This window comes from Lissotriton helveticus, chromosome 8, assembly GCF_964261635.1.
Source record: "Lissotriton helveticus chromosome 8, aLisHel1.1, whole genome shotgun sequence".
Lineage (NCBI taxonomy): Eukaryota > Metazoa > Chordata > Amphibia > Caudata > Salamandridae > Lissotriton > Lissotriton helveticus.
The window spans coordinates 1,532,409,752-1,532,437,366 of record NC_136069.1 but is presented as its reverse complement, the minus strand read 5'-3'; the positions used below and the strand labels follow the sequence as shown (position 1 = coordinate 1,532,437,366).

Below are 27,615 nucleotides of genomic sequence, written 5' to 3'. Positions count from 1 at the left end.
TTCCAAATTAGCACAGGCGCTAATTTTTTGTGTTCCTATATACATGAATAATTGGTTACCTCAATGAATATTCAGAATCGCTGGCCTTTGACCTACAGAGATTGTCGGGTATCGAATGCCAGATAGAGTCTACTCTTCCACTGTGACTAACGACAGTTGCTGACCTCCATGTGCTTTTTCTCATATGTAGCAAATAAAAAAAGATGCTGACCGTTGATACCATTTAGGCTGTAATCTTTAAGCTCTTTCATATATATAATACCTTAGCAACCAGCCCGCCTCTCTGATGGATTTTTGTTGGGGAAAGCTAATAAAATCCCCAGATTCAAATTTAGTTTTGTACTACTTTTGTCAATGCCAATCCGTTAGCTCGCCTTGAAGGCTTGGAAATAATGGATGGGAACTGAATGTTGTTACACCAGGATGTTTAGTGATGTCATCTGATGCCTCTTCCGGCATCGATACAAAGCCAGCGTACCACTAACAGCAGTCTGAAAGCTTTGAAGTTTCCGTATCCAGTGTGATCCTTGGGATTATTCTACAGGTAAGAAATCTGCAGGTAGACCGAGCATCCACCAGATAGGTCGTTACCACAGGCATGTAACTTTTTCTTCACATACTCACAATACACATGTTATAGGGGGAGTCTAGGGTAAACGCTGTGCACCTTACAAAGTATATTGAGAATAGTACTCCTAAATTGACAACAAATGTTTATACTGAACAAAATAGAACACATGTTGCAATGATTCCCATTTGCAACAAGAGTAGGAGGCCGAGTCTGCGAAGCTACTGACACTGCCGTGAGCCAGGCAGAGGAATAGGGAAGGAGCTGGGGCTGTCATGAGCCATACATAAACCGGGGGATCCAAACGACTGAAGTGCGCAGACCGCAGGCCTATGGTGTATGTGTTGGAGGGTGGAAGCAAAATGTGAATAATGCAGAAACAGACCAATGGATGAAAGGAGCTATCCCAAAGGTCTTATAAGTACATTAAATATGAGAGGGTAGAGAAAGCACACGGACTACGGAGGGTAGGCAGAGCACATGGACAAGGAAGGGTGGGCAGGAGAGGGTAAAGAAAGCACACGGGCAACAGAGGGTGGGCAGAAGAGGGTAGGGAGAGCACGTGGACAATGGAGGGTGGGCAGGAGATGGAGGGGAGAGCACATGGACAACGAAGGGTGGGCAGGAGAGGGTAAAGAAAGCACACTGGCAACAGGGTGGGCAGAAGAGGGCAGGGAGAGCACAAGGACAACAGAGGGTGGGCAGGGGAGGGTAAAGAAAGCACACTGGCAACAGAGGGTGGGCAGGAGAGGGTAAGGAGAGTACATGGACAACGGAGGGTGGGCAGGAGATGGAGGGGAGAGCACATGGACAACGAAGGGTGGGCAGGAGAGGGTAAAGAAAGCACACTGGCAACAGGGTGGGCAGAAGAGCACAAGGACAACGGAGGGTGGGCAGGGGAGGGTAAAGAAAGCACACTGGCAACAGAGGGTGGGCAGGAGAGGGTAAGGAGAGCACATGGACAACGAAGGGTGGGCAGGAGAGGGTGAGGAGAGCACATGGAAAATGAAGAGTGGGCAGGAGAGGGTAAAGAAAGCACACTGGCAACAGAGGGTTGGCATGAGAGGGTAGGGAGAGCACATGGACAACGGAGGGTGGGCAGGAGAGGGTAAAGAAAGCACACGGGCAACAGAGGGTTGGCATGAGAGGGCGTGGAGAGCACACGGAAAATGGAGGGTGGGCAGGAGAGGGTAGGGAGAGCACAGGTCAACAGAGGGTGGGCAGGAGAGGGTATGGAGAGCACATGGACAATGGAGGGTGGGCAGGAGAGGGTAAAGAAAGCACACGGGCAATAGAGGGTGGTCAGGAGAGAGTGGGGAGAGCACACGGACATCGGAGGGTGGGCAGGAGAGGGCAAAAAAAGCACACGTCAACAGAGGGTGGGCAGGAGAGGGTGGGGAGAGCACACGGACATCGGAGGGTGGGCAGGAGAGGGTAAAGAAAGCACACGGGCAATAGAGGGTGGGCAGGAGAGGGTGGGGAGAGCACACGGACATCGGAGGGTGGGCAGGAGAGGGTAAAGAAAGCACACGTCAACAAAGGGTAGGCAGGAGAGGGTATGGAGAGCACATGGACAATGGAGGGTGGGCAGGAGAGGGTAGGGAGAGCACACTGACAACGAAGGATGGGTAGGAGATGCTGGGTCAAGCAAAATGACAAAGGATGAAAGGCAGGAACAGAATGAGTGAGAAACACAGAGGGGGAGAAGTACACAAGGGAGCCAGCTGGAGGAAACACGCACTCTCATAAAGTGGTGCTTAAATAAAAAGAAAAAAGTACCACCTGAAATAGTGAGCCGTGGATGGACAGCAGTGCGTCCATAACGCTAAAGAAGAAAAAAAAAACAAAGAAATAAAGTAGAGGGAGGAAAACCTACCGACGCTAAGAATTCCAAGCAAGCAAAGGAGAGTGACAATGAACCGAAGTAGAAATGGGCGGGCGCTAAGTCCACTGTAAAGTACCAAAACGTCTGGCAACAGACAGAGGTGAGACATAATAAAAATAAAATGATGTACACAGTGGGCTTTGGATCCAGTCAGAGGAGTATTGGTCACTCACCTCCTGGTACAGGACAGCGAGGGGGGGGAGGGCGGGAACGGGGCACAGGACAGCGAGGGGGGGAGGGCGGGGACGGGGCACAGGACAGCGAGGGGGGGGGGCGGGAACAGCACATGCAACGTGAATGACTTTCCCGCCTCCTCTCGGGCAGGCAGCTGATACCACAACTCTCAGGGAATACCTCGGCGGCTCTCTGTATGGGCCTTCCCTGGGCGCGCTACTCAGGAAAAGCCTCAAGAGAGCTTCTCCGCGCAGCAGAATGCGCCTCGAGGCAGCTGCTAAAGTGTACAATATTCTCACCGCAACACAAAATCTTCAGGGGCCACTTTTGGTACACTGCGATAATAGAACTTAGACAACAATTCGGAAAAACTCAATCCTGTCAGCTAAACTGCCACTCAGCATCTGTGAAAATTGCTGAATTTTACATGGCCGCACGCGGGATAAAAAAAAGGCAGTACACTGGAGACGAATTATGCGGGGCTGCGTGCACCCTGTGGGGTTGTAGCGGATTCCTGCGAACACATCCCATTCCTCAGCACACCAGCCGGGGCCCCCTCACGCATAGGAAACTGCATGGGGGAGTTGAAGGGGCGCATCTGCACCACAATGTGCCGGCAGCGGTAGTCCCTGTTCAGCACAGAAACATCTGCAACACGTTCAACAAAGCGGACCCTTGTCCGCTGGAGTCACCCGGCAGCAGAAAGGTCACAGATGCGATTCAGTGGCTAAGTCCGGACTGTGGAACCCGGCGGCCTGGAATGCAGCCCTGGATTACACGCTTTACCCCATGTGTGAACCTGAGCAAATGGATCCCTCGCTTTATCTCCCACATTTGGGCAAATAGAAAAGACAGTTATAATGGGAGAAAATGTGTGACCGGCTTCTACTTTCAACGGAGAGTGAAAGGGGAGGGGGGGGCGGTAACAGGCCCACGGGGAGGGGGGCGGAACGGACACACGGGGAGGGGGGCGGAACGGACACACGGGGAGGGGGGCGGAACGGACAGCGGGAGGCGGCGGGAACGGGGCACAGGACAGCGAGGGGCGGGAACGGGGCACAGGACAGCGAGGGGGGGGGGCGGGAACAGCACACGGTCAGCGGGAGGGGGGGGCGGGAACAGCACACGGTCAGCGGGAAGGGGGGGCGGGAAGGCAAGGAAATGGAAAAACAAGCTCTCACCCACCTGGACTTCCTCCAACGTCGGTCGGCCGCAGAATGAGAGCAACATGGCACCAAAAAAAACAAAAACAACTCCGCCCACCGCCGCATGACTCCACAGAGGGAACGCCCAGGGAAAAAATCGAGGGAACGCCCACGAATCTGGTCCGTGAATGACGGACAGATCTCTGTTCCAATGGCTAGCCTCCATTTATGGAGCTAGCCAATAGAACAGAGGGCAACAGAGGGCGTATTCAAGTGCCCTTACTGTGAAGACTACAGATTTCTCTGGAGGCGGAGCTAAGAGCTCCGCCCTCCAGCGAAACCTAAAAAGGTTGGTCAGAAAATATTTTGTTAGTGAATGGTGCTGGAAATGTTGTTGAAATTTGCAGAAAGAAGTTCATAAAGAACAGTGAACATATTTTTATAATTTCTTTTTAATCCTCAATCACCACTTTTTTGGTTTTCATCTTTTCAGTTGTTGAATGAATTTGATTATCTTGTTCAGCCAGAAGGGAATATAGGATGCTTTGATTCAGAGAAGTGCTCATCTTATGGCTAATATGTTTCATGTGGCAGCAGCAATTGGGTCTAAGCAGGGGAATTGACTCCTGTCTACATCATTCAATGTTTTTAGAGAAAACACAGTGGTGGGTGCTCTCTATGGTGTGGAGTTATTGATTAGCTCTAATTTGAAGCCCATATGTTTTTCTCAAAATGTTTTCCTTAGGCGAATTTACAGCCTCCCTAAATCTCTGCATGTACTTTGGTTACATGTAGAACTTCGTGTTACAAATAGAGGTATTATCATAGCCATCCTGTTTTAGGCTCAATTATGGTCATATTCAATAGTCCTTCTGTATCGCCAGTTGGAAGATCTCTTGAGAAGTGAAGAAGACTTGAAACTTACCTAGGTGGCTCATGGCCATATATTGCTTTTGCAATATGCCTGAATGATGTCAATCATGATGCAATGAGGATTACACTGAAAGGTATTACTGCAGCGCTTCAAACAAATTCTGGAATAAGAGGACGCGTGAAGATATTAATTTATTTATTTAAAAAGTTTTATATAGCGTGAACATGATCTACCAGGGTACCAGAGCGCTGTACAAAGAAGCAGTCAAGATAAGCAGGTAAAGGTGTAAATACTAAACATATGAAAAGTTAAACAGTCAAGATGCGCTAATAGAACAGCCAGCAGCACAATAGATATAAGTAGCAAAAGATTGCATAGTTGAATGGTAGACCAATGCTATAAACAAGAAATAAATGTTAGTTTTGGTGGCTTTAGGTCCATTGTTGCAGTTAGCTATTCAGGAACAACCCTTTGGCTTCTTTTTTTAATGGGGCAGTCAATGGGTTATTTCTGATTTCAGGAGGAGAAGCGTTCCATTTTCTTGAAGTAAGACTGGAGAAGGCACGGTTATAAGTTCTCTTCTTTTTGAATTTTTGTGGTTTCAACAGTAGAGTGTTAGAGCTTCTTAGGGCCCGATTCGTACCAGATAGTTCAAGTTTTTTTGCCAGGTAAACAGGAGTGTTATAATGAAGCGCTTTGTGCATCAAGCAGGCTAGCTTGAACTGAATCCTTGCTTCAAGAGAAAGCCAATTGAGTTGAATTAGTTCTGATGTGATGTGATCACGTTTTCTTGATCCTGTGATGAATCTGGCAGCAGAGTTCAGAGTAGCCCTTAAAGGGACCACTCTAGCTTTTGATAGCCCTGCCAGGGTCACAATTGCGTAATCTAAACAGGAGATAATTAGGGATTGGACTGCAACTGCATATCATCAGGAGGCAGGAATGGTTTGATTTTCCTTAAGGTGTTGAGTTGGTGTTGGCTCCTCTAGTTGTTGCACTGATGTGGTTTTGCATATTCAGGTGTTTGTCTAGAGTTATGCCTAATGATCTAGTGGAGTCAGCAACATGTGTAGCGCAGTTGAGAGCCATTAGTTGTTTGCACAATCTTGAATGGGGCAGAATGATTGTGGGGGGCAATCAGGAGGAATTCTGTCTTGAGTTTATTTAGTATAAGGTGATCGTTAGTTAACCAATGTTGAGTTTTCAGCAGTGGACAGTTGAGAGTTTTGATATCATCTGGTAAAGAAATGTTCATGTACAGTTGAGTATTGTCGGCGCACATGTGAAAGTGTATGTTTGTGTGGTTCAAAATTTCGGTGAGGGGTTCCAAGAAGAAGTTGAAAAGCCTGGATGAGAGTGCGGTTCCTTGAGGCACTCCAGTTTAGACCGGTGTACTGTTAGAAAGGGAATGGTTGACTTTGATTCTTTGCATTCTATTATATAGGAACAAGGCAAACCAATTTAAAACTGGACCCGATAACCCATCCTTTTTCAAAAAGATCAATCATGTTGTCATGTTTGACCATGTCAAAACGACGAGGAAAGATCAAGAAGTAATAGGTAAGCCAGGTTCGTTCTGGTCAAGTAGTCTCAGGAAGTCATCAACAATGTGTGTTAGAGCAGTTTCAGTACTATGTCCTGATCTGAAGCCCAATTGAAATTGGTCAAGGAGCTGAAACTGTTCAATCTGATTAGAAAGGTGTGTGTATACACATTTCTTAAGTAGTTTGGCTAAAGTCATGGTATTATAAATTGGTCGGAAGTTGTTAGGATCAGATAAGTCTGCATTTGGCTTCTTGATATCTAATACCTCATAAGGCACTGTGTATATCTAGTGTTACATTTCTCAAGGTAGAGAGGATAATTTAAATTGGAAACAAGTGGCCGCTAAAGGAAAGTTTTGCATTGAGTTTCAATTAGCAATATTACCTTTGGTTGGCTTTGCAGCCAGAGCATCTCAGATCAATTTAGGGTGTTTTATGCCCAATATGGGTGGGCCATGAGGAGGACGAAACTGCATTTTTGATGATCTGTCCCTTTTATTCTAGGTTTTCCGCCATTTGGTTGAAACATGTTTCGTTAAATCATTGAACATGAAATAAATTAAGAAAGCTTTTTAACTGTGCAGGCAACCTGATATTACTTTTATTTATTTTTTTCTCTGCATATCCGGGGGCAATGGAGGGCCTGGCAATGCAGAAAAATGCTTCAACTATACTAAAGGACTTATGTAGTTTTGAACTATTGTGAACTGTTGCACTTTTAATAAATAATATGCATGTGCAGTTTTGGTGTAGGGATTCTAATATTGGACTGATTGTATTTGCCTGTCCGTGTTCTCTATTTTGATTTTTTTCACATTTGTACATATTTTATAGATTTTTTTATTCCAAAATAAACATTAATGATGATAAAAAAGAAAAATTAAATACATTTGGTTTTAAGCCACATCCTGTCTGAAAATATATTTCTGTTTGACAATTACATTCACAAGTGTAGAAAAGAAGGCTTCCACAGATCTTCTCAACTGACGGATTGTGTGTGTGTCAGATTCTCATCTCCCTGACAAGTGCAAGCACTGTCTTACCTTATCCAGAAGACCCTGAAGGCCAGAGAGAGGCTCACTCTCCATGGCCCGGAGAAGAGAGAGTGCAAATTGAGACACCAGAAACATCAGTTTTTTTTTTTTTTTTAAGAACACGCTGCCTATACCTCTGCTGAACCTAGAATTCCTGAGTACATTGAAGAGCGAGATTCAGGAAAAGCACCATCGCATCAGATCTTCACAGTGCTGACTATGTCGTCGAAAATAGCTGTGGTAGCAACCTGTTCACCATCGAGGAGTGACTTGCCCTTGCAAAACCACTTTACATCAAGTACACAGGATGATGATGTCAATAGAAATGTTGCTGTTGAGTCACAGTTAGATATCAAAGTAAAACTCTTCTTTTCTGCATCTGTTGGCAGAGTGGCTGAAGAAGGTTAAGACCATGCCTGTTCTGAGTTTTCAGGGTTCTATTCACCAACCAGAGAGATTATGCCAGCTGTTGTATAAATAGTTTCAGGAACAAATATCCCTACAGTCATTGAATAGATATCAATGCTCTGGAGACAAGAATAATGTCCAGGAGTAATCAAAAATATATGTGTGATTAAAGGTGTACTACATATCCATGTGTGGAAGATTAACTCCACTGGGGTAATCCTCAAAGGGTGTTAAAAATATGGAAACAAACAGGCACGAGACATTAAATGACCATCAGTTGTATCCACAATGGGGGTCTCTCATTTACATGAAGGAGAACACTGCACCCAGACGTTATATACACATATTTAAAGGGTCAGGGTGTTTAAGGTCAAAGACATTTCAATCCATGATTAATGCAGGATCATCATCAGGGCTTCAAAATACATGCCCGATTACATTTATTGGTGTGCAAAGAAATCAAGTCATCTTATGTATAGTTAAAAATGCCCATGGAGAAAATTGGGAAGAAGACAATGGGAAAAAGCAGAAATCAGAAGTATGTACCACTTTGAGCAAGCATATGCAGTTGTGCCAAGGTAAAGCGTGATACCATGGTCATACCTTGAGGCGGTCAGCTGATTCACAGGCTTGAACCCAGAAGCCCAACATTTTATTTGCTATTTTATGGACCACCTTACTTAAATTGGAAACGGACTATGAAAACTGAAGTGGTAGGACTAGAAAAGAGAGCCGGTCTCCCAAGAGTGCCATTTTAACCCCTCACAGGCTCCAATATTATACTCTACAACAACAGAGGGAATCTTTGCAACAGAGATGATCAAATAGAGGAAGTGGGTTACTCACTTGTGCTGGGGGTGAGGGGTGGAGTAGGGGGGGTGGGGTTTCCTCTGTTTCCCTTTATCCTTCAGCCTCTCCCTTAGGAGCCACACCTCAAAGCATATGGGTGCTAAACATTGTGCTCAGTCTGCTGAATTGTTTTCTCTTTGCTCAAATTAATCACCTCTACCAGTGATTGCACCAAAGAAATCTTCTCAAAGCCATCTAGGAGAATTACCTTGGGATATCAAGATTCTCATAGAGAAGCAAGCTGTGAAAAAGTTCCCAACATCCCAGGAAGGAATTGGAATTTACTCCAGTATTCAAACTTTAATAGATTCACACGCTTAAATAATTCCCCATCGTCGTGATGGGAGTCCATGGTACTCTAAAGAAGCAATGGTACAATAGACATAGAACATAGAGGCCTAAGGCCTTTTGTTTAACAACATGTCACTGTCCTTAGCAAAAAAGGACCAAACTTAAAGTTAACCAATCAGTTGATACCACCCTTTGGAACCTTCCTGAGAGAAGCTGCAGTGCAACAGATTTTCTGACGCACTTTGTGCTAGGGAGTCTGCACTGAGCTCAGCTCAGTTTTCTTCAGTCACAACTATCTAAAGAAGATTTTCACGGCGTTTTCTACTTTACATCAGTGGTTTCCCTCCAAAACTGCCTACTCTTGGTCTTTTGGTGCTTCAAACTGGTTTCCACTATGTCAGAGTCACCAAAAAGGGACTCCTCCGATCCTGTGGAACTTTTAGGAAGAAGAAGCTCTACATTGAGGGCCCTCATAAAGACTGTATCTACTGCCTCTATCCAGAGCACAAAACCTGAGAATGTAAGGTATGTCACACATTTTCTAATAAGACCTTAAAGAATAGAAAATGACGTCTCTTCTCAGGCTGCTAAAACTTAAATCCATAGACACCCCTCTCTTTGATGCAGAAAGCGACACCTCCTCTGTCATCTTCTAATACACCTGTTAAAGAGCTAGAAAGGATACATTAGCTCATGTCTCTCTAGAACCGCCCACAAAGGCGTCAAGAAGACTTCTGAGGGTGCCCATAAGCACAGTTAACCCCATCAAAGTGTCCGTGGCGGTTGCAACGATTATTTCGTCAATGGCTCCAGCGATGTTAATGGCGAACTTATTGATTTCGTTGACGGTTGGGCCTCCATTGACAGAGCGCTTGTCGACGAGGTCACTGTCGACCACGCAGAAACTGATGACAGATCCTTCTGGTGCCTTCCCGTCTACAGAGCCTTATCTGCCGACGATTCCACTGTCGAAAATCAACAGACAGTCTACATTGCTCTTTCATCGTCGACGACATCGTCAATGATTCAGGTTAAAAAAGTTTTAAAAACTGATTACACTATCACTTACCACCGTAAGTAAGGTGTCCTCACTGCCTACATCACACCAATTCACGATTTGAGGGAGCTCAACAAATTCTTCAAGAAACAATCCTTTCGCATTGTTATGCTCTAAGACATATTTCAGCTCCTCAACAACAGAGATGACATGTCCTCCCTTGATTTCAAAGACTCCTACTTTCATGTACCTAACCATCCCAAACACAGAATGTTCCTCAGATTCACAGTAGCCGGTAGCCTCTTTCAATTCCGGGTGTTACCATTTGGTCTCAGATCGGCCCCTTACATTTTTACAAACTGTCTTGTACCCGTCGCACCTGATATCTGCAGCGCCATCAGGTCTTCCCATAGCTCGAGGACTGGTTTATTTTATTTATTTTATTTTCAGAGTTTTGTTTAGCGCGAACTAGATCCTTAACAGATATCAGAGCGCTTCACATACATATGAAAAGAGGACAATAGGAGGGAGAATTTCATAAGGCAATTTGTGCAGGGTAGATGATGCAGACAGAGTAATACAAGGGGGAGACAAACAGGCGAACAGAGTTTGCAGAGTTTATGTTCATGTGAATTTATCCAGGAGGATCGCTTTGACTTCTTTTTTGAAGGATGCAGTGGATGAGATAAGTCTGGTTTCTGGGGGGAGGGCGTTCCAGATCCTGGGGGCCATCCCTGAGAAGGAGCGCTTGTATGTTTTTTTCTTGTGGAACCTTTGCGGTTTCAAAAGGAGTTTCTGCGCTACTTGTGGCTCTTGAGCCTCCGGAGATTGTCAATGTTTGGGCGATGTAACTGGGCGAGCTGTGGTGTAAAACCTGTGAGTAATGCAGGCGATTTTCATATGTATTCTAGCTTCTAACGGAAGCCAATTCAGCGATTTTAAGTCAGGAGAGATGTGAGAGCGTTTTTTTGATCCAGTTATGAGTCTTGCTGCAGCATTGATAGAGGCACTTAATGGAGCAGTTGTTGAAAGGGGGAGGCGACAGAGGGCGGTACTTCCATAGTCAATCCGAGGGATAACTAGCGCTTGGACTGCAGTTCTGAAATCGTTGGCTGGGAGGAAGGGTTTCAGTTTCCTCAAGGTATTGATTTGGAAATGTGCTCCCTTGGTTGCATTACTGATATGTCGTTGCATATTCAGATTGGAGTCGAGGGTGATACCTAAGGATTTAGCGGAGTCTACAATGGTAGGTTGGACGTTGAATGCAGTGAGGTGTTTCAGCCAATCCTTGGCGATGGGGATTTTGGAAGGGGGTGCAATTAAGAGGAATTCTGTTTTTAGAGCATTAAGTTTGAGATGGTTCTCAGCCAGCCAGGTCTGTGTGTCCTAAAACAAGAAAAATGGGAATCAAAGCATAATTTGCCAGCACTAGTCTTAAAGTCCCTATTGATTTAAGTGAAGAAAAAAGGTGCAAACGGGCTGGAAGCACAATTCCCTATACTCCCTTAAATTAGAAGCTGATTCAAAGAACCTAGCACTCAACAATGTAGTAGCACATGGTAGCCCAGCACACTTTAAACACAACTTGTAATAGTCTTAGAAAACAGTTCAAAAGGATCTAGTTCCATAGACGAGTCGATGTTCGAGTTCAATTTATTCTTTATTTTTCATTCTTTAAAAACTTTTGAAAGCATCACTTTTGGAACCACCAACGCGTTTCGTCCCATCCAGGGACTTCTTCAGGACGTGTAAAGTAAATATAGGCTATTCAAGTTGATAAGCTTTCATTGGTTCGCAACTGTTAATTTTTGTATCTCAAAAGAAAGGAGTATTCTATTTGGTAACCTTTCAATTATTCGCAACTGGTGATTATTTAATCTCACTTTAGAGCACTTCCTCATGTATTGAGCATAATATTTAGCAGGTGAGAAGTCCTTTTTATGGAGCAGTGTCCCGGATGTAGTAGTTCCGGTCCCGCTAAGAGATCCTCGGTCGTGTCCGCTGCACAGGATTCACCAGGTCTGTGTGTCCTTAAGTGTAGAGTTGAGTAGTTTGAGGTCTTCAGGGGATTGTAGTTTGAGGTAGAGTTGGGTATCATCCGCATACATGTGGAATTGCACATTAGATGCATGAATCAGTGTGGTGAGTGGCTCCATGACTAGGTTGAACATGGTTGGGGATAAGGAGGATCCTTGCGGGACACCAAGAGTTACAAGCACGGGTGGGGACATGGTGTTGTTAGTTTTGAATTTCTGGGTCCGGTTCTGGAGGAAGGAGGTGAACCATTTGAGCACTGACCCAGAAAGACCCATTCTGAGTTTCAACAGATCGAGTAAGTTCTCGTGTTTGACCGTGTCGAACGCAGATGAGAGGTCGAGTAGGATGAGGAGGCAGGTACCGTTTTGGTCTAGAATTCGGAGTACATCATCAATTATGTGTGTCATGGCTGATTCAGTTCTGTGGCCTGCACGGAAGCCGGATTGATGTCGGTTGAGGAGGTCGTAATGATCGATGTGTTTTGTCAGTTGGAGGTGGACACATTTCTCTAACAGTTTGGCTAAGGTAGGGATGTTGGAGATGGGGCGATAGTTGTTGAGGTCAGTAGGGTCAGCTGTGGGTTTCTTTAGTATAGGCGACACTTGTCCAACTTTGAGGGAGTCCGGGATAGATCCTTGTTGGAGAGAGCACATACACACCAGTCGGTGAAGGCATCCACCAAAGCCTGCTTACGCTTATTCAACGAGTTCGGACTCATCTCAATACACCAGCCTTCACAGCGGATAATATTCCTAGGAGCCATACTGGACACATACATCAATATGGCTTACCAAACCATTGAGAGGCAACGGGAAATGCTCAACCCGGCACGACCAAGACAAAAAAGTTCATTTACAGTCTTTCCTTGGTATGATGTCCTTGTACATTCACCTCATACCGCTCTGCTGTCTACATACACGTCTACTTCAGGAAGCATTGGATGCCCAATGGTCCCCAGCGACAGGATAATTCGAATATATCATTCAAATTGATCATGATCAAGTTGCTCGACTGGTGAAGTCAACCAGCAAATCTCTCTGCAGGTGTCCAGTTTCTTCCCCAGCCATCTCCGGTGGTAATTACAGCAGACACCTCCTTGGATGGGTGGGGAGCTTACCTCCAAGACCTTCAGGTCAGCAGCAAATGGCCATCTTCACATCACAGCCTGCACATCAATCTGCTCCAACTAAGAACAGTATTCCTTGCTCTGCAAGCCTTCCTTCCCAGAATTCTGTAATCACCAGTGCGCGTGCGGACGGGCAGCACCAAAACAATGTATTACAGGGAGGCACCAGATCTTGCTTGCTGTCCCAGTTAATGCATCTAATCTGGCAATGATGCATCCAATACATGGTGCACTAAATTGCGGAGCCTGTACCAGGAATACTAAACACCATAGCAGACACTTTAAGCAGGCTCAAAACTTCCTGCCGCAAGTGGGAACTGGATCAACACATTCTGGATCTCACCTTGCTCCAGTGGGGCAAACCGAAGCTGGATCTCTTTGTGACCCCCCCCCCATACCAAATGCCAGTTCTTCGCAAGTTGGCAACTCCATCAGGGGTTTTGGGGTAATGCCTTTTCAATTGCATGATAGGGCATATATCCTAAGCCGTTCCACCGATTCCCCTCATTCCAAAGGTCCTCAGGAAGATGAAGGCCCAGCCCCATCAGATCATCCTGAAATCCCCTGCGTGACTATGTCAGCACTGGTAGACAGAGCTGCTCCTACTCGCAGTGAGTCCCCCCATTTGCCTCAAACCGATTCCCTCACTGATAACAATGAGCCAGGGACAAGTTTTCGATCCGGATCCCAGATCAGTCAAATTGTCAGCTTGACTCTTGAGTTCTGAGAATTTGGCCTGTGAACATTCCCTCAGACTTCAGAAGAATACTTGCTAAAGGAAAGGTGTACAGTACAAATAAAACCTACTGCATTTGGTGTTGAAGTGCTAACTTTCATCCCCTCTCATCTTCTCCTCAACAGATTTTACCGTACCTTAACACGTTGCACAATCCGGCCTAGCTCATGAATCCGGCCTAGCTCATGTCTCTATTAAGGTGCATCTTGCTGCCATTTCTCGTTTCCGGAGATCATCCAACGTACCATCTCTGTGGTCTGAAAGACTCATTAAACAGTTCCTCAAAGGATTCTTCAGGGCATATCCACCATTTCGACCGCCTCCTTCAGAATGGCAACCCAGCACAGTATTGGGGCATTAATAAAATCTCCTTTTGAACCAATACATAAAGCAGACATTAAATACCTCTCCTGGAAGGTAGCCCTCCTTGCTCTAACCTCTACACATTGAGTGAGATTCAACCTTTTACCATTCAAGAGGCATTTCTTCAGCTCAGAGAAGATAGTTATCCTAAGTAGTAACCCAAAATTCATTCCTAAGGTCCCTTCAGACTTTCACCTCAGTGAACCTGTATTTCTCAGATCATTCTTTCCAAATCCTCAAATAGTGGCTGAGCGAGCGCTTCACTCGCTAGACATCAAAAGGTGCCTGATGTTTTACTTGGACAAAAACTAAATCTTTCAGAAAAACCAACCAGCTCTTTGTCTCCTTCAGCGCACCAAGGAAAGGTTTTCCGCTAACCAAGCAGTGCATATCTAGATGGATATCAAGAACCATTCTTTTCTGCCATCAAAAGGCCAGACGGCCTTTGAATTCCAAGTATAGGCTTGTTCCACAAGAGCCATTTCCACATCCGTGGCATTGTTTGTGGTGGTGGTGTTGCCAGATATCTGCTGGGCAACCTGTAAAAGTGCACACACCTTCACGCAACATTACTTGGTGGATTCAGAGGTCCTCAGAGACGCAGCAGTGGGACAAACCGTTCAACACCTGTGTTAATAAAGGTGAGCTATTATACTGTTACCACCATCTGCTTACGTTGTTTATGCACATTTGCTATGCTGTATTTATATTCTTCTATGGGTTTTCAACCTGTTATTGATGTGTGTATATGTATGTATAATATATAGTATGTCTACAAAATGTGCATATTACTTTTTTAAACAACTGTAATACCCACTGGTTACCCATTTGTGATCCATTTGTGAGGATACTGCTAAACAATCTATGCAAAGCATGTGTAGCTACATCACACATGCCTCGAACCGATTATGTCACACTGTAAGCATCTGTTCTTGGCATGTAGAGCTATAGATGTTTTAAAATGCCCCAGGAACCCCGCACATGGGCAGAACTATTCAGTGCTTATGGCCATGATGAAGATTCCCCTGTAAGAGAACTAGGATTAGAGGTAGGTACATTTTTCATCTGAGTCATGGAGGGACATGCGTGGGCCTAGATTTTAAAAGGATAGCTTTTCCTTTTAGAGGCCAATTTTGTTTAGTAGATATATGGATTATAATGCATGGAATGGTAAAGGGTGGCCTTTAGAGCCTAGCTCATGAAAAGATGGATCACTTACGGCCCAGTCTTCTAATATAGGGTTTCCCCATCTATTTTCTCTTGCTGATGATGCTATTATGATGAATCCCTCATTTTGTTGCATTGATTTGTTTTCCCACTTATGTAATGCCATCACTTTACAGTTGAGTATGTTTGTATAATGGACCAGTTTGGTTTGTTTCATGATGATTGTTTTAATCAAGCACTCACTTTTGAGCCATGGAAGAGTTGTTTTTTTAGATGTTTTTGTTGAACCAATGCTTACCCTGTTTACCTAAGAATACAGATTGAGTCTTCCCACATTTTTGGGGACACTCTTAAGTTAAAAGATTCTACCCTTGGAGTTCCATATAAAGTCTTGGATAAGGGTACTAGTATCCTAAAAAAGTTGTCAGATAATTATACAAGGAGCGTACTTATCAAGAAGTTGGGGATGGGAGATTATCATTTTTACGAGTTTAGTCCTGTCCCACTAAGTAATATCCCTGGGAGTCCCCGAGTCTAGTATGTTATTTGGTGTCACTTTCTCATTATATCCTACAGAGTTAATTATACTTTTTTTCGAACCAGATAACTAGGTATTTAAATTGCTTAATTCTAGAGGCTCCCATCTTAGACCTTATGTTCCACAAGAGACAATCACCAACATTGTTGAATGGTAATAGTTTTTTTTCTTTAGAGAGTGGTCTGAGGCACTATCATAGGTCAGATCCAAAGGGAATGGCATATGTGTTCGCAGTCTCCCTGATAGAGATAAGGAGATCCGTGGCAAGTAAAAACAAGAATAGGAAAGGGTACAACCCTTTCTTGTTCCTTGATAGGGTAGGAAGCTATGAGAAGAAACTTCATTGATGCGGTTGCCATATTCCACTATACCAATTAATTTCTCACCTAGAATCTAAAGAGAACAGTCAACCAAAAGACCCGAGATAGTTTTCAAGAAGCCTTTTTTTTGCTTCTAGCACCATGCTAATTGTTTTTCATTTCAGCAACTTGGTCTTTTTAACTATTATTTGTCTTGAATTATTGCTTACTTACCTATGTTTATAAAGGATGTACAGTTGCTGAAATGTTTGCATATGTCTTACAGTGTTTATTAGCGATTTGGGTTGAACGTTATTATGGTCTAATATGCCTTTTCCTTCTTCAGGTATAGATACACCATCACTCATTTACATACAGTCACTTACATACTCTAGCATCCTCACACAGCTCCACACTGACTCACAGAGCTCCACACGGAAACACACACTCACAACACACCCACACACAAGACCACACTCACACAACAACCTCACACACTCACACAACCCCCCACACGCTCACACAACCCCAACACGCTCACAGCTACATAACCCCTCCCATTCACACATTAAGCCACACAACTTCACATACACTCACAAAACCCAATCCTAACAAACATACAGTCTCAAACACACACATACTGACACACCCCCACACCACCCCCACATCCACCAATACAACCCCTCACACCCACTAATACAACCCCTCACACCCCTATCAAACTCTCACAAAACCTATTGTAAAATACTTAAAAATCCCACAAACGTAATGACATACACAGCAGCCCACAATAACACTCACAGCCCTGCACACAAACATACCCAAACATAACCTCAACCTAACCTCAACCCACACAAACACACACAATCCCAAACACTCATACAAATACTTATACAACCCCCACACACCCACCTAATACCACACATACACACAACCCCAAGCACACATACCTACACAATCACTCATTTACACACAGTTGCATACACACTTGCAAACTCATACACTCACTCACAACCCCACACTGATGCACACACACACACACACACACACACACACACACACACACACACACACACACCCACACACAGGCTCAACCACACAACCCATCCTAACACACACTCATTCAGACAACCCCTTCACTCTCTCACATACAACCTCATATTCACACACCCACAGAAACTCAGAGACACATTTATACTCACACAGACACACTCCACACATTAACCACATTCATGCATACCCACACAACCACCACACATACACACCCCCCCTATACATTCTCACACAACCACACACACCCATACAATCTAACATACTCACAAAACCACACATTCACATGCACACAAGGCCAAGCACGCCCCTCCACACAACTCCACATACACAACTACACGGCCTCACACTCAGTGGGAAAGTCCTCCCCGAGTTCCCAAGTGTACTGATGTCTGGATCACTAATGCTAATTTTTGTTGTCATAGCTCAACAGTGGTCATATAGATAGAGACGTTGCTAGAGATAGATAGATATACATACAGATAGATATATGTGTATAAAAAAAAAAATATATATATATAATCAATATAGATGGATAAATGTGATATCTCTCTCGCTTTCTCTCTTTCTATAAATAAATATATATCTATATATTCACAAAAAAAAGGCTACAGAGATGTTATATTTAGGCTCAAATTTCACTTGTACAAAACCATAGAATTTCAGCAGTTGTGACCTCACATATTATTTCACTCTTGACCTCAGTGACATTATCCTGAGAAGAAAAACAAAACCTGAGTTTTTTAGCTAGGAAAAGTCATCCTTAATGGAAAAGGAAACCTCACACACTTAATAGTGTCATGCTTCATCATATGAATCCTCTCCCCACCCCGGTAGTGCAGTGCCACCGAAGCCTTCTCAACCTACTTGAAGACTGTAATGGAAGGAGGGAGTTGTTAAATAAATCTTACTGGACAACACCGACTAGAAGGGGGATCCAGAGTGAAAGTCAAAATACCTTAGTGTTCCATGGACAATACCTTTATTCAACGGGAGCCTAGGTATGCTTAAAACCTAAAATAAATGGGTACATGGAGATCAATGACTCGCACCAAATTACCTATCTGGCAACATGTTTCTTCCCATCTATATACGCCTAGACGGTCTAGGGCATTTTTCAGGGCATGTGGATCCCTGTTGGCTGGTTAAAAGATTGTCTTCCTGGATAACACTAAATGTACTTGAGTGGAAGACTATCTTATTAATTCACTCAAGTGGGTCCTATCCGATATGAGATGAGTAGGAGCTTGATACCCTAGGCTTTAGGGGAAACCGGCATCTTGGTCACTGTGGTGTACCTCTTGATGAATGTGTCACTACAAAGGACTCCACCCTCTCTGTGACTGAGATGCCAGTTTTCCTCTAAAACCTAGGGTATCAAGCTCCTACTCATCTAATATCTGGTAGGACCCACTTGTGGTTGAGTTTTTCTTCTCAGGATAATCTGTAGACATGTATTGGGCTAATCGAATAGAAGCATAGAGTACACTACACAGTTTCCTCATAAGCCGCCACCGTGCCTATTTTGTGTTTATAGTGAAGGGATGTACGGTGTCACACCCTTCTCCTTTCCTTAATTTGTTTTTTCATGGTCAGTGACATCTCTGATGATGTCGCTGTTGACATCGTAAATGACATCATTGATAACATCATCTAGTGAGTGTAAGTATTTTCTAAGAGTTTGATTGCTGAACATATATACTAACCTCCAAAATTTAAATTAGTATACTGGCTGCACTACTAATGAGTGATAATACTTCTAACATATACTATGTGAGTCGCTATGTTTTTGTGTATCCGTATGTGAGTGGGTGTCTTGAGTGGCTGTATGAGTGTGTGAGTGACTATGGGTGTGTGAGTAGGACTGTGAGTAGCTGTGTGGGTGTGATTTGCTGTGTGAGTGACTCTGGGTGGGTAAGTGGATGTGTAAGTGACTGTATTGGTGAAATGAGGGGGTGTCTAAATGGCTGTGTAAGTGAGTGACTGGATGTGCGATTGGCTATATTGGAGAGTGAATGTCTGAGTGGCTGTAAGGGTGAGTGGGTGTGTGAGTGGTTGTATGGATGTGTGTGTGAGTGAGTGTGAGTGCTTGTATGGGGAGTGAGTGGCAGTGTTGAGAGGCTGTGTGGGTGCTTGAGTGGGTGTGTGACTAGCTGTATGGTTTGGTGTGTGGCTATGTGACGGGCTATTTGAGTGAGTAACTGGTTTTATGAGTAACTGTATGGGTGAGTGAGTATGTGTGCATGTGTGTGACTATGGAGAAGTAAGTGGTTGTGTGAGCACTTATATGGGTTTTGAAGTGGTTGTGTGGGTAGGTGTATGGGAAGTTTCATATGGGTGTGAGTGGATCTGTGGATGATGTAATCAGTGATGCCATTTGAGATGTCATTAGTGATGCCACTGACCATGTGTTGAGTAATGTAATATGTGAAGTCATAGTCAGTGCATTGCAGGAATGTAAGTTCTAGTTAGCTCAGGTAACTATAACTGCTGAATTTCTATGGTTTTGTATGAGTGAAATCTGAGCTAACTATAACGTCCCTGTAACCTTTTTCTTTTTTTCCAGTGAATTAAAAAGAAGGTTTTTTTTAGGGTTTTTTTCTTAACTGTAACCTGTAACCCATAAGAATGAGTGAGTGCCTCAGTGGTTATGTGAGTGAGTGCATGAGTCTCTTAGGGGGTGTATGAGTGTCTCAGTGGACCTGTGAGTGGGTGCATGTGTCTCTTGAGTGGGTCTGTGAGTGTGTGTCTCTGAGTGGGTCTGTGAGTGGATGCATGAGGGTCTGAATAGGTCCATGAGTTTGACTTTCTCTGTGAGTGGGTGTGTGACTCTCTCAGTGGGTCTGTGAGTGGATGTATTATTCTCTTAGCTGCACTGTGAGTGGGGTTGTGAGTCTTGAGTGGATCTGTGAGTCGGTGTGTTGGTCTGGGAGTGGGTGTGCGAGTGTCTTTGTGGGTCTGTGAGTGTGTGCATGATTCTCTGAATGGGTTTCTGAGTGTCTAAATGCTCTCTTTTGCCCTCTTCTGCTCTGTTATGCCTTTCCTGCTCATTTGTATGCCCTCTGTTTTGCCTTTCTGCTTGTTTTTCTACCCTCTGTTTTGCTTTTCATGCTCTTTTTTCTGCCTTCTGTTTTGCCCTTTCTGCTCTCTTTTTCTGCCCTCCCTTTTGCCTTTTCTGCTAGTTTTTCTATCCTCCTCTGCACAGGGGACTCCCTCCTCCCCAGGCCCATATTGATCGTGGGGACCTCATTCTCTAGGGCCCAGTCTTAATTAAATAGGGGAGAGGAGCTGCTCGCCCATTATCACCAGACTGATTTCGGCCCTGGGGACCCCATCCCGAGGACCGATCTTAATATATTTATAATCCAAAGTGGAGGAGGCCGCACAACCTCCCTTCTCCTGTCCTATTTTGGCACCGGAGAACCCATCCCTGGCCAAAATGTGATGCCGGCTGTGCGGCCCCCCTCCGTGGGCCGATTTTGGCTCCCATCTCCAGGGACCTTGCCTTAATATATTTATAATCAAAAGGGGAGGGGTGCCGCGTGGCTCCCCTCCCCTGACCAATTTCTGCATGACTCCCCTCCTCATGCAGGAGCAGGCATTGCTATTGCTGTCAGGGAGCTGCTGGAAATGCAGCTCCCAGTGTGTAAGAGCAATAGTTTAATCTTTTTCGCTGCCTAGATGACTGCGGGCAGGGAAAGAGATGAAACCTCTGCATCCAGCGAATGGGAGTACTTTGACAGCTCTTGCCTGTTGGAAGCGGAGTGCTTGCTTTTGCTTGGCGGGATCTGTGAGCTGCTGCCAAGCAATATCAAACAGCTATGTGCTGGGGTGGGACCCCTGGGATGTAGCAGGAGCCGGCCCTGGAGGGAGCAGTCACCAGGGCAGTGTATGGCTCCAGGAGGGGTCCACTCCCCCATGCCCCTTTCTTGTTCACTGGCCGCCTCGGGAAGCTGGTGGTCCCTGTGAGGCCCGGGAGGTGGGCTGCGCTGCTCTTTCCCATATTTTAGAAAATATTTAGCCCAAGGGAGGTGGTGTTTCTTGGGGTCCCCTCATTAGCTGTTAATTAGCCCTGGTTAGGTGGTGGTCCCTGGGGCAGTTGGGAGCGGTCCGCGTGGCTCTCCCCATCACTGTTTATTTTGCCCCCAGGGAGTTGGTGGTCCCAAGGGCTTATAGAGCCTCAGGAGGCGGGCCAGTGCGCCCCCTAAAATATTTTAATTATAAATAAAGCCCGAGGAATATGGTGGTCCCCGGGGGGCCTATGCACTTCTCCTTTATTTAAACAATGCCCCCGGGACCTCTGCCACCTGGGGACTTTTTCCAAAACAAGCACAGGAACCCCAGCACCAGAGCTAATGGGTCAGGGTATTCCTACCCTGCCCCCATTTTTTTCTTTTTTTCCCTTTTTCTGTGACTTGGCTGAAGCAGAGTCTCAAAATGACTGCCAACACTTCCTGCTTGAAGTGTTGGCAGTCAATTTGGAAATAGGGGAGGAAGATGTTACCTCCACAAATGTTTTTGACTTCAGAATGAAGATCTTTGAGAAGAATCATGATTTAATAGCTTTTCTTCCCAATGTGACACTCAGATTATTCTGGATCTGGCGTCACTGGAAACTGTTGAGGCCAATGCCAGGCCAAGTACCCAACAGCCGTGAATATAGGCCATCAGGTTTGAGGGTATAGTTCGAGTTCTGTGACACATTTAAAACCGTGGTCCCACATCCATACCGGACACAGGTAGGGCATATACCACAACACATAACTGTGATCACCCTCCTGCATTTGCTCAGTCAATGCAAATAGTGAGAAGTTTCTCTTTCATAAATGTGGATCACACCCTGCTAGCCACTCAGCCTAGTCCTTATGGTTGATATTCTTAGTTGTTCTTAGTTCTTCATTGTTGGCTCAGTTTTTAAAAGGCCTTTTGTCCTAGACCACACTTCCGATCCACCAGTTAGATTTCCATGACACAGAAATCCATCATAACCCTTCCATTTGTGGACCCAGCTAGGTCAAAGAGAGATGCTCATATTATGGACACATGCTGAGAGAAAACTTGATCTCCTGCAGGATTTTTTTAAATTCCTCTTGGGGAAGTGTTTTGAACAGTTTAGGGCATAGGGTTTCACTGTACCAGTTCTTTCTAATAGGCAGAAACAAACACTTTGATACAGATCCAGGAACAATTGTATCCATTACAAGAGAAACCGGAAAAACATATTTGGGTTAAAAAAAAAAAAACAGGTCATCCTGTGTTTTAGCTCTCCCTGCCCCCCCCCCCCCTTCCCTCCCCCACCCATGTGTTAACAGCAACTTCAGGCAATATGAAGGTTTCCACTGTCGCTTACACTGCCACTACTGACATGTATGGATACCTTAGTGAAAAAGATTTACCTTGGCTCAGCCCTTGTACTCCGGCAACACAATTTACTTTCCATATTGGCTAAATGTAAGTAACTAATGTGGGATAATCAGACACTGTTGAACTAGGTAAAAGCAGATGAGAAGAGGAAGTTTATTGAAACATTAGTGGATAAAAGAGATGTACTGTAGTCTATCTACACCCTGTGAATAAAAACTGTAGCACATTTTGCCGAAAAGTTAATTGTAGTCCGGTGTCTGTCTGGTCGCAGGTATTTTATGTATTAATCTCAGAATAGTATTTAATTTTTATTTTGATGGTATGGTAATTGCAGCAACCAAAGTTAGCTCTGACATCTCCCGAGTACTTTTTCCATGCTTAATCCAGATCTAAACTATCCCCTTCACTTAGTCCCTCTAGCTTGATTAGATCAGGTCCCTTAATTATGTTTGTCCATATCAGGGTTAAGGCCAGGGAGGATGAAAACAATGTGGAGTTTGAGCTCCCAATATTAAGAACTCCTTAACAAAAAGAGTAGGTGATGTCTGGAAGAGGTCAAATGATGAAAAGTAATAAAGGAAACATAGGAAGTCATTATGTCTCCTCAGTATGGACAGATGTGGGTAGAAGCAGCTAAGATTGTTCCCTTATACACCATGCAACAATGTTGGCATTGCTAGATACCTTTGAGCTGCGTTGTACAGCTATGAGGTTACACTCTGCTGAGCAGCAGGAAGTTGCTCTACAGAGTTGTCTTCCCTTAAAGGACAATAAAGCAGTTCAACAATTAAATGAGGTCTGAGCAGCTGCAGTATTGGAGCATGAATTCTGCTGTGGTACTGCGGTTCAGCTGACCCCACGCCCGGTACTAGAAATCTTTAAGGATTAAGGTAAGATAGATGGGATCTTCCATGCAACATGGTTACGTGTAATCATGCATGATTACTTGAATGCCTGAGTGAAAGCGATGACCAACGGACCCTTGAGTATAGGTTTATGTGTGTTAGAATTCCTTAGCATTCTATGTATGTATGGTTGAGCATTGTTACACTGTTAACAAATCACATGGAACATTTATTAGATTACCCTATATAAACATTTGAAAGGATTCAGAAATGTGTAAGTTTCATTCATGTGAAACTCAAAGTTTTTTTCTAGAATTTTTATTTGTACATTGAGATGATTGTACATGTTTATTTTTAAAAAACAAGACTTTCAATGTAGAAATTTCTCCGATAGAAGTGGGTGTTTTTTGTGTACGAATGAGGTCTACTTCTTTAATGAAACTTTGTATAAAAATACTAGTATAAAAAAATCAACATGCTCATGTGCAAATCTTTATTTTGCTTATATTATCACACTAGGAAAAACAGCAAGGCAAATCGCTTCAACAACTACAGTCAGTTCTGGAGAAGTGCCATTGACCTCCTTGCTCTCAGTTAGCCAATCATCACAACCCCACCAGCATCATCACCACCATGTCCCACTGCAGACATCTCAGGCCCAGCGGACCCTTGTGCAGCATGTGTCACAGTCACAAACTGCAGCACAGACATCTGTGGTTGTGAAGTCCATCCCAGCATCTTCTGCCAGCACAATCACCCATATCATGCAGCAGGTAGGAGTTTGTTTTTTCTTTCTTTCATGTACATGTCCTATTTTTAATGCACGCAGTGATTGAAACTTAGTTTAGACAGCTATTACCTGCATTGCATACAGATATAACTTTTTTTCAAATTTTTTTTCGCTTCACATAAGTATACCTTTTTACGTTGTTGTATGATAAACCTGAAACAAAACCTTCAGTTAGTATAACTTTTTAAAGCTCTAATCATCCAAATCCACCTGCCCTGTCTTGGATCCATTTGTTGCGCCAGTAATCTGGGCCACAGGGCCACCGGGCCACAGGCTCTGCCTGTTTCTGTTTGAACCTTCCCCAGGACCTTGATTGTGGTCATGATGAAGACATGAGGGTGCAGATAGGTTTGAAATAACTAACTCCAGTTCCACCGCCTGCCATTCTCACTGAAGTTGGGCACCCCTTTTTTTTCAAGCATGAGAAAACCGGATGGATACTTTTAACAGAAGATGCCAGACTTTTAGAATAAAGTGTCAGACTGGATAAGGAGAAATTTCTCAGTAATGCTCCCATGCACTGATAGGTGGAGCCATGTGACTGCACTGACTCTGTACTGCCCCGAAAGGGATGGAACAGAGCTGCATAAAGGCGGCACCCCTAAGAGAGGATGATACTTTCTTTTTTGCTGGTCATTCAATGTGGATCCAGAGCTCATCTCCCAACTGAGTGAGTTTTCCGATGACGTCCCAAAAAGTACACTACAAGGCAGTGCATTTAGGGGCAAGGTCTCGCTTGGTAATGGCAGGATTAAAGCAATGCTGTTACTGTAGGAAGCAAATGTTAATCAGATACCCGCATGACTTGTGCCTTTAGTGTTTGAGCTTCATTCTCACTTCTTTGGTTGCAGAATAAATGCTTCCTCACCCATTAAAGTCGATCTGGGTATGGGAGACAAAACTTTGTCGCCTAACATAAGAAGAGGTAACGGTTGAAAAGTAGATCCAGCTCAAGTCACAGAAGACTATTGTGATCCCATTGAAGAAGCCTCCCCCACATGAAGTGGCATTCCTGCTCGAATTCTTCCAGTAAGTCAGACACAACATAAATGCAAGGAGGCCAGGCAGGACCTGACCCTATTCTGCCACAGGAAACCAGGCAGAACAGCGTGAGGGCAATAACTGATCTGGTCCTCAAATTCCCCAAGCTGTTGTCAGTAGTGCTACAAAGTGCGGTCTTGAAGGAGGCCATGTTGCTGGTTTTTCTGACACTTCCGTCTCCCTCTGATGCTTCTTCGGGCCCTATGGAGCCGCAAGAGGCTCCAGTTGGACTTCTGCTGGTGGGCCCGCCTGTGCTACCAACTGACCCCATGGAACCCGTGCCCATTCCAATGCTAGTTCATGCTTCCACTCAAGCCTCAGTGTTCACCCCAGTATATTCCTTGCCAGTGCCAGCCCAAGACAATCCAGATGCTGGTATCTGACATATTGTTTGTGCATTCCAGCCCTATGTGGCACTATAACATCACAAAGGCACAACTAATCAATTTTCAACTAGACTCTAATCCCCAACATCTGCCTCACTGCCAGTACTATCAGAGGCTGTAGGGTTTATTTGAATTTGACTCTTACATGGTTCAGGTGTGCAAAATGTTCCACATGACACTAAATGATGGAGAGTAGGCTGAGAACCTGCTCCTCCTCGCTATACTGCTGATAGACTATACCTTCATTTACAAAATGCTATTAGGCTAGATACATCTCCAGAGACTGAGCTGGATTCACCACATTGGCCACCAATAGAAGTGAAACGCTTTCTAGATTTTTCAGAACGTGCCTGAAATAGTCTTTCTTGACCCCCCCCCGGCACTAAAGACTTTGTCAATTTGTCAATTTGTCGATACAGAAAAGGGGGTGGTGATGAACAGAGTGTCTGAATTAAGCAGACCACTCTTACCCAGTCCAAAGATCAGGGCTTGATCCATCACCGTTATTTATCTCACTGCCCCATCCCAGCTCAGAACCTGGCTATATGCAAATTAGTCTGTCCCTGGCCCAGTGCATCATGGGAACAGGGCAGACCAAACTACCAAGCCAATTCTTCACCAGAAAGGAGACAAGCTACCGGGGACCGGTTTCTGGCATTTCAGCCTCTTCGGCCCGGCTTGCTTGAATCCTGATGGAGCAGTGAGAAAGGGACTCATGTCTGAGTATACCCTGCCACACCTATAGTGGCCAAAAACGATACAGAAAAGGGGGTGGTGATGAACAGAGTGTCTGAATTAAGCAGACCACTCTTACCCAGTCCAAAGATCAGGGCTTGATCCATCACCGTTATTTATCTCACTGCCCCATCCCAGCTCAGAACCTGGCTATATGCAAATTAGTCTGTCCCTGGCCCAGTGCATCATGGGAACAGGGCAGACCAAACTACCAAGCCAATTCTTCACCAGAAAGGAGACAAGCTACCGGGGACCGGTTTCTGGCATTTCAGCCTCTTCGGCCCGGCTTGCTTGAATCCTGATGGAGCAGTGAGAAAGGGACTCATGTCTGAGTATACCCTGCCACACCTATAGTGGCCAAAAACGATACAGAGAAGGGGGTGGTGATGAACAGAGTGTCTGAATTAAGCAGACCACTCTTACCCAGTCCAAAGATCAGGGCTTGATCCATCACCGTTATTTATCTCACTGCCCCATCCCAGCTCAGAACCTGGCTATATGCAAATTAGTCTGTCCCTGGCCCAGTGCATCATGGGAACAGGGCAGACCAAACTACCAAGCCAATTCTTCACCAGAAAGGAGACAAGCTACCGGGAACCGGTTTCTGGCATTTCAGCCTCTTCGGCCCGGCTTGCTTGAATCCTGATGGAGCAGTGAGAAAGGGACTCATGTCTGAGTATACCCTGCCACACCTATAGTGGCCAAAAACGATACAGAAAAGGGGGTGGTGATGAACAGAGTGTCTGAATTAAGCAGACCACTCTTACCCAGTCCAAAGATCAGGGCTTGATCCATCACCGTTATTTATCTCACTGCCCCATCCCAGCTCAGAACCTGGCTATATGCAAATTAGTCTGTCCCTGGCCCAGTGCATCATGGGAACAGGGCAGACCAAACTACCAAGCCAATTCTTCACCAGAAAGGAGACAAGCTACCGGGGACCGGTTTCTGGCATTTCAGCCTCTTCGGCCCGGCTTGCTTGAATCCTGATGGAGCAGTGAGAAAGGGACTCATGTCTGAGTATACCCTGCCACACCTATAGTGGCCAAAAACGATACAGAAAAGGGGGTGGTGATGAACAGAGTGTCTGAATTAAGCAGACCACTCTTACCCAGTCCAAAGATCAGGGCTTGATCCATCACCGTTATTTATCTCACTGCCCCATCCCAGCTCAGAACCTGGCTATATGCAAATTAGTCTGTCCCTGGCCCAGTGCATCATGGGAACAGGGCAGACCAAACTACCAAGCCAATTCTTCACCAGAAAGGAGACAAGCTACCGGGGACCGGTTTCTGGCATTTCAGCCTCTTCGGCCCGGCTTGCTTGAATCCTGATGGAGCAGTGAGAAAGGGACTCATGTCTGAGTATA

General features: G+C 44.8%; 1 protein-coding gene across 6 annotated transcripts in view; it reads left to right on the top strand.

Annotated features, from left to right (window-relative positions):
- EMSY (EMSY transcriptional repressor, BRCA2 interacting) overlaps nucleotides 1-27,615 on the top strand; it is a 377,116-nt gene that overhangs the window by 252,118 nt on the left and 97,383 nt on the right. For all 6 annotated transcript variants that reach the window (XM_078658523.1, XM_078658521.1, XM_078658522.1 and 3 more), the window contains one exon: nucleotides 23,814-24,067. In XM_078658523.1, the coding sequence (XP_078514649.1) occupies nucleotides 23,814-24,067 (254 nt within the window). The remainder of the gene's footprint in view (nucleotides 1-23,813; nucleotides 24,068-27,615) is intronic.